The sequence below is a fragment of the Lactuca virosa genome, chromosome 3 (genome assembly GCF_052849685.1).
Source record: "Lactuca virosa cultivar CGN04683 chromosome 3, Lactuca_virosa_CGN04683_v6, whole genome shotgun sequence".
NCBI classification, from domain to species: Eukaryota; Viridiplantae; Streptophyta; class Magnoliopsida; order Asterales; family Asteraceae; genus Lactuca; species Lactuca virosa.
The window spans coordinates 100,030,866-100,039,066 of NC_136428.1; the positions used below are offsets into that span (position 1 = coordinate 100,030,866).

An 8,201-nucleotide genomic window follows, 5' to 3' on the forward strand; every position below is an offset into this window, starting at 1 on the left:
CATTTACGACACACAATGTGTATCAAGGAAGGCCCTTTCATAAAGGAAGACGACACGTATTTGCGTGTCGTAACCTTACGATGCGCCTTTTAGGACACACATTGCGTATCATTAAAGCCCCTGTCATAAATGAAGATGACACGCATTTGCGTGTCATAAACTTCAGCAACCATTTACGATATGCATATACGACGTGCCTTTACGATACTCTTTTACACATAATACAAAAATATAGAAACACATATATCCGAAAACAATCAATTTCATCCAATAACATCATGTCAAAAAAATGTAATACATTGATATTAAAGGAATCTAATTATACATTGTTAATAAGAGGTTTTCCCTAACTATATAACCTAATACTACATTGCTATAAAGGGGCACCTTCTTGTTTCAGTAACTCGTCATTAAGCTGTCTGAAGAAGCTCTAAAACCCTTCATGTATACAACCAATCATCATGTCTCTTAGCTTCAATATCAATCCCAACTCTTGATCAAGAACAACACGGAAATCCTACACAATAATCATGTGAGTTGTACAATATCAGTATCAACTAATTAATAATACACATGGTATGTATGAGAGTGGAATCAAAATGATCTACCAATAAGAGTTTTGTACTGCCTTGAATCAAAGTATTTTTGGTGGCCTCAAGGACAGCTTCCAAAGGATACTCCTTACATGTGCCATCTTCCTTTTGAATTTGCAGGAGAGTGTCTAGTAGTTCAAATCAGAAAAGAAAACCAATTGGTTTAAAAACTGTAGAGTAATCAACAAAAGAATAAGAAAGAAATTATTAAAAATACAAACATATTAATAAATAAAACAAGTTATTTTTTTAACATTTACTTACAAAACTTTTAATAAGAGTTAGAATTGAAAAAATCTTGGAATTTTTAATAACATAGTAGTTTCATTTGGTTTGTATCTATATAAAAGCATCATTCGGTTCCATTACTACTAAATTTTCAAAATTAACTTACAAAGTAATTTATGAGTACATTGCTAAATTTAAAAAATGAAAGTAATTATTACCAGTTTTAAAATTAGAGAATGGTCCCTCCCTTAAATATATTTAACTGCAAGAATAGTCCCTATTAAAATAACTTTACAAAAATGTTCCATATATAAAAATAGTGTATAAATAGCCCATGTTTAACAAAATTAACATTAATGGTCCCTGTATAAAAAATGATCAAATTGACCAAAATGGTCAAAATGATCAGATTGAGCAAAATGGTCAAAATGACTACTTTTAGCAAAAAAAATTATACTTCTTGTTTTAAGAGTTTCACATTTACATCAGTGTATTGCTTTTATTTTTGTTTAAGTGGGACAGATTACAAAAATTGAAAAACAAAACCCGGTAAAAATGACCAAATTGGATAAAAAGGGAATACTGAATACCATGAAAGCATCAACATTTTTTTTTGCTTCATATCTGCAGCATAATGAACGTATGTGAACTTGGCAACAGTTGCAACCAATGCATCTCTATGTGTCTGCATACCCATGACAGCTGTCACATGCACAACATGGCGAATGCCATGTAAGCAATGATTAGTTGCTGCCTTGTCAACACTCTGGTCAAGTATTACACTGAAGGCATCAAGCATTGGGCCCCAACAGACTTCCACCATAAACCTCAATATGGCTGCATCTGTTACATCATAGTAAGTAGATCTGCACAAACATACAAATAAATTAGAATCGAATGGAATGAAATAGCGAATTCCAATTCCAATCCTAAAAGTAGAATTATTATTTTACTCTGATTTTCCTAATTTTGCCTTGAATTGTTCTTGGATATGCCTTATAATCTATTAACACTGTTTGTCTGTTTGCTTTGTGGTATTGATGAAGCATCTGATGAGGCCATTTTCGGTTCCAGTGATAACCCTCTCTTCATCAAGCTAAACAATATCGGAAAGGGGTAAATCAGTAATTTGTAATTAATAAATGGATATTGATAATTTGTAATCATTTAAATACAAACGAAAACATCATTCTCACCTTCAACAAGGCGTTTACTGGATTTGGAGAAAGACCAGTAAAGCGATCGCTGGAAATTACAAATAAATGAGTTAAATTTGTGCAAAAGACGTAAATGCCCTCCAAAAGTACATTGCTAATATAAAAAAAATTACCAAATTTGCATTGAGGATTACCTGCAATCCTTGAAAAAGCCCCATGAGTATAATAACATGGCCCCACTTTCAGTCCCACATATAACTTTTCTACCATTCTGAGAACCAAAAATAACCACATATTAATATGAAAAAGACTAATACTACCTTCATGTAAAAACGCACATGGCATCTTTGATAACACTTTTCAAAAGGCATCAATTTCAGGGACTAAAAGTGTGACAAAAAGACTTTTTAGGGACGAAAAAGGTTAAAAATGAAAAAAAGGACCATATTTGTAAATTTCAACTAACCACAGGGACCAAAAGTGTAATTTACCCTACATTCTATTATCACTCTCTACTAAAAGAGTTGGTCTCAAAAACATACCTTCATTATCACTATTGATAATGGCTCATCTTCAGAAAACTCTGATTGGGTTTGAACCTGAAAAAATGATAAAAAAAAAAAAAAATTAGACTTATTAATTATTATATTTATCTCATCAATGGAACATAATTTTATTTTTTTTCCAACCCAACAAACTCTCTTTGTGCAAAAGACATGGATGCCCTCTTCGTCAAAAATAGTACTAAAAGACATGCTTTCTATAGCTATTTTTGATGATGAGGGTATTTACGTCTTTTGTACAGACAAAACATTAAAAACCAATTACCTTGCTACTTCGTACGTTACAAACAGATAGAGTGCCATCTCCACTACAAAAAAATAAATGAAAACAAAAATGATTTCATTGTTAAAATGGCTTACATGGAATTTTCCATAAAAAAGTAAGAAATTTATAAATAAATATTAAAAAAGGGACATTTTTTTTCCTACCTTGTTCCCAATAGTTTCATGGAATCAGGCTCAAAGGTCATATCAGTAATATACTCTTCATGAACTTTAAATGAATTGCACCATGTCTGCTGTCTTGTATCCCATACCTACATTTAAAAAATCAAAATATGAAATAATAATAATAATAAAAGAAAAAGATATTACTAAATAAAGGAAAAATATAATAACAAATAAGAAACCTTTATATGCCCTTCATCACCTCCAGAAGCAATTGTTGTTTCTGTGAGATTAACTAGCCTGTTCACAGCTTTCCTAAAAAAATATTTATTGTTAAAGCAAATCTGATAATTATATATAATTAAAAAATCCTGACCTTATCTGTGACCATGCTGTTATGGGCATCCGTATTGAGCATAATCACAGAATATGCAAGAATATATGTTGTGACAGCACTAGTGAAGGAATTAGGGTTTCACTTGCAATATCTTTCAGCAAATTTTTCCAGGATTCTGTCAATTTTTTTATCCTTGCTACCACAAAATTGGTAAAAATTTGAATTGAATATGCAAGTTTGATCAAATTTTGGGGAATCTAAATTGGCGAATCTGATTAACAACTTATCAAATTTTGGTCCTAAAAATGTGAATTGAATATGCAAGTTTATTCAAACTCATACTGAAATAAATAATTTACTGAGTCTGTGGCAAGGATAGGAACCACAAAGAGAACTGACACAATTCATTTTTGCTCCTATAAAAACATATATAGTTACAAATGGATATAATTTTTCATTAAAGAATATCTAAAATCTTGATATTACAAAAAAATGTTATGAAAAATCAACTAATCTCAGGAGTGGTATACCGTTTGAGATGTTGAACAATTAGGACACTTGATAGAAGCAATGCACTATCAAAAGGTGTTGTAGAAGCAAAAGGGCAAAAATGAAATAAGCAAAAAAAGAATAATATGAGATTTAATTTGATGTAGATTTAAGTAAAATAAAGGGTATCAACATATGGAAATGGGGACCAACATACTATATACAACCATAACACTACACCAAAACACAATAAAATAATATGACAAGAAGCAAGAAGAAGAACAAAACATAACAGGGGTATATTACGTTTAAGCATTTTAACAAACACTTTGCGTGCATATATACAAATAGAGCGTAAACTCCAAAAACAATTCAAGCTGCAATGAAGAAGTGAATAATGAAAGAGGTAATTATGCACACTTAAGTGTATATGAGTTTGCAAAATACATATTGGAATAGAATCTGAATTCAAACGAAGCTAAAGAAAATAGTTCACATCATTGCTATATTATGGAAGACTAATTAAACAAGTAATTTAGCAGAAGAGGGATGAATTAATACCTCAACTTCCGGCTTTGAACATAAGATGTCATTATCATCGACAGAGACAGACGAAGGAGGAGTGGTGCGCAGATGAGGAAGAAAGATGTAGGGTTGTCTTTTAGGGAAGAAACAGGTGGCGGCGGTCGGAGTCCAAGGGATTGAAGAAAGCAACGCTCGATGTAGGAAGGGGGAGGAAGAGCGGCGATAATTTTTTTGGGGAAAAGAACACACCTAGGGCAAAATTGAGGAAACAAGGAAGGCTGGTTTCTAAAGAGGAGTCGCGCTTATCGGAGGAGAAGTGAGCTGAGTTTGCCGGCAAGGCGACTTGAGGTCGCGGAACAGATCGATTGTAGAGAGCAATGAGTGAGTGAGTTTTTGTAATGTTCTTGAAAAAAGCCCTAGATCCTTTAAATTTTGTGATAAAGAGACGCACGTTTGTAAAATTATAAAGCGACACTTACAGAGGACGCGCATTTAAGATACAACGCCCTCCGTGTTTTTAAATTTTTTTCTTACGACACTAATTTAAGGGCACGCAATAATGCGTGACCTAAATCTTTAATTTTTTTTGAAGAGATGTCACTTTTTTTAATATCACTCTCTTTTGCCTAACATAAATCAATGAGTGTCGTGATTTGCGCGTCGTAAAAGGGTCTTTTTCTTGTAGTGAGGACTTTTGGAGCTCGGCTGTCATTGTGGCCAACATGATACATGCCACTTTGGTAGCATCTCTCTCATGTGCCTGGTATTCAGCGATCTCCTCAGGAGTAGCAGACGACTCAAGTTCCTTAAGCTCCTTGTCGAGACATATTCCTTGTCCTCATACCGAGTGACCATCCTGATGTTCCTAATCCAATCCATAAAGTTGGATCCATCGAAGATGACTCTCCCACAAAGGTTCATGAGAGAGAAGGAGCCGGTAGGGTTTGAGCCAGAAGCAGCATTGTTGGAAGACATCTGAAAAGAAGAAAGATAAGTTTAGATTAGATATAAAGATAGTCCTTAATAAGACACCCAAATGTAATATTAAGGCTAGGACCCAACACAATATTCTATAACTTAGAAGAGGGATGCCGTAATCCAATCTATAAAATATTTGATGGTAGGTGAATGACGATTCACCAATTTCCAACATGAAAAACGAAATAAATTATTAGGTTTTAATTGGTTTTGAAACTCCTAGATTCTTTGAGATTCATTGAACTTTTCAATGACATGTTTCAATCTCGAGTGTGCCCTTCAGGTTTTATGACTGGGATGCCGAGGATCACAAAACAAGGTGTGAAGTAACCATGCAAATTACTTGGTATCCTTAATGTTTATCACTCAATCGATGTGTCGGTTAACCACACGCGCTCCACCGACCTATGATAAACCTTAAGTCACCCTTTGCCTACCTTTTTAAGTCCAGGTTAGTGTGTCGGTTAACCACACACGCTCTATTAACGACTTAAGCAAAGTGCAAAGTGTAATTTCATGGGTTAGCACCTTATTCACATTTTCCTAAAGTAACTTAGATTGGGAATTTATAAAACATTTAGTTACTTTACATTCTTCATACTTTTAATGAGGATTTAAAGTCCTTGTCATAACCGTTCGGCTAACGACCCTCCACCGATCAAGGAAGCGGTGGGTGAGAGTGGACACCCATTAAGCTGTTATTTTATAGGCAACAACCTTATACCCCCTTATAGACCGGCTTCGTGAATGAGGCCTACTAACGGTAAAACGACTTGTTCTTATATATATATATATATATATATATATATATATATATATATATATATATATATATATATATATATATATATATATATATATATATATATATATATTATAAAGTATAAGGGTTGAATTTTAACTTTTAAAATTCTAGGGGTTGGAACTAAAGTTTTTAAAGTGACTTTACATGTTCCAAAACTTGAGGGCAAGTTTTGTAACTTTCAAAACTTTTCATCTTTCATAACTTATGAGTTAAATGGTTTATTAAAATGAGAGACTTTTCATTTTATGTAACCTATGTGTTTCATAATGGACTTTAAAAGAGTGACTTTTGGTAATCTATAACTTGAGGACAAATTATGGATTCCATTAAAACACATAATGATCAAGAATTAAACTAACAAGCAAGTTATAAACAATTCCTATGATCTTCTAAACTCATAAGTTCATGAACATGCATATCAACAACTTCAAGAATCATAAATAAACCATATAAAACTTGAAATTTTGATAATAGCCATTGAAAATGGATTAGCATAACCATTACACCATCTAAAACAAGTTTTATAAGATCAAAACAGTTTAGGGTAATGTTTCTAGTCCATTTCCAGCAGCACAACACGAAAAACTGCTCACTGGATGACAAACTCGTCGAGTTCTCAAAGGAACTCGTCGAGTTCATGTATTAACTCATGAACTCGGCGAGTTTTTGGCCAGAACTCGTTGAGTTTTCATGTCTGGGCAGTTTTTGGCTTTTGAAAAACAAGTTTGCATCAAGTATTAAGTAAACAAGCCTAGTCTCTGATACCACTGAAGGGTTTTGAGCATTCTAACACTCCTAAGGTGTACATGCAACCCTAGAAACCTTGGATCTATGTTTTACTATGATACATGCAAATTTGATTTCCAAGGTTCTTAACCTATCTAGCATGGCATGGGGAACTTTTAAACATAAATGCTAGAAGAATAACATACCTTTTGTTGTTTGGATTCCTTGAGAACCTTGTGAGCCTAGAACTTCAAGTGTGATGCCTCAAATGTCTCACACAACACCACAATACTTGGAATAACCTTGAGAGAAGTTCACTAACACCTCAAAATCGGCTAGCCCTCTTTACTTGCTTGTAATAGTCTCAATTTTGCTAGACAAGGGGTCTTTATATAGTTGTGACACAAGTAGGGTTACACCATGTAAACCCTAATTGTCATGGCTTTCCATATTCCATGATCCATGGGTTTGTAACCTGCATGGACTATCCATGGAGCACCTTATGGGTTTTAGCCCAATCCATACAAACCATGGATCATTAGCCCACTATACAAGAATAGATGATTTACACAATCAACCCCATATATTTAATTAGTCTCTTTTTGATCACTTAATTAATTCCAAATTAATTCTTTGATCAATACTAACTAAATAATATTATTAATATATAAGAACTTATAATATATTAATAATCCTTAAGTGTCATTTCTCTCATTTAGTCTATCCAAGTGTTGCAATTCCATGCAACCCAAATGGACCATGCCAACCCGGTCAAGTACATTCCAGAAATAGTTATGAACTTAGACACCTAATCCAACAGTTTCTGGGGCACCTTGTCAACCAGAAGGGTATTCTGGTTGATCCGGCCAAGATAGAGGCCATGATGCAGTGGGAGGTTCCGAGGTCTCCAACTGTAATTCAGAGGTTTGTTGGTCTAGCGGGTTATTACCGGAGATTCATCCAGGATTTCTCCAAGATCGCTGTTCCTATTACCCGACTGACCAAGAAGTCGGTGACATTCCACTGGGGGCCTGAGTAGCAGGCAGCCTTCGAGACTGTCAGACAGCGGTTGTGTGAGGCACCGATTCTGACTTTTCCAGAGGATGTCGATGACTTCGTGGTTTACTGTGATGCTTTGATTACGGGCATGGGTGCGGTTTTGATGTAGTGGGATCACGTGATAGCATACGCCTCGAGGCAGTTGAAGCCTCACGAGGCTAACTATCCGACGCATGATTTGGAATTTGGGGCTGTGGTGTTCGCCCTCAAGATTTGGTGGCATTACCTCCATGGGGTCCGTTGTACCATTTACACGGACCACAAGGGTTTGAGGTACCTCATGGATCAACCGAATTTGAATATGAGGCAGCGTCGGTGGTTAGATGTGGTGAAGGACTACGACTGTGAGATCCT

At 34.7% G+C, this 8,201-nt stretch overlaps 1 protein-coding gene across 1 annotated transcript; it reads right to left on the bottom strand.

The window, feature by feature from the left end:
• Positions 1 to 291: 291 nt before the first annotated feature.
• Positions 292 to 4,571, bottom strand: LOC145162507 (WD repeat-containing protein 55-like). The gene is made up of 11 exons (XM_079081629.1): positions 4,316 to 4,571; positions 3,171 to 3,243; positions 2,971 to 3,077; positions 2,807 to 2,849; positions 2,521 to 2,577; positions 2,173 to 2,249; positions 2,018 to 2,066; positions 1,775 to 1,917; positions 1,412 to 1,687; positions 609 to 721; positions 292 to 517 (listed from the first exon to the last, which is right to left on the bottom strand). The coding sequence occupies exons 1-8, from the start codon at positions 4,351 to 4,353 to the stop codon at positions 1,828 to 1,830; spliced, it is 534 nt and encodes a 177-aa protein (XP_078937755.1). The 5' UTR covers positions 4,354 to 4,571; the 3' UTR covers positions 292 to 517; positions 609 to 721; positions 1,412 to 1,687; positions 1,775 to 1,827.
• Between the last annotated feature and the right edge of the window lie 3,630 nt (positions 4,572 to 8,201).

Excerpts from the sequence above, each read along its gene's own strand:
- LOC145162507 (XM_079081629.1), bottom strand. The coding sequence starts at position 4,353 with ATGATAATGACATCTTATGTTCAAAGCCGGAAGTTGAG. Across the intron at positions 3,244-4,315 it reads GTTCAAAGCCGGAAGTTGAG|GAAAGCTGTGAACAGGCTAG; the intron begins GTATTAATTCAT and ends ATATTTTTTTAG. Across the intron at positions 2,850-2,970 it reads ATGAAACTATTGGGAACAAG|TGGAGATGGCACTCTATCTG; the intron begins GTAGGAAAAAAA and ends ATTTTTTTGTAG.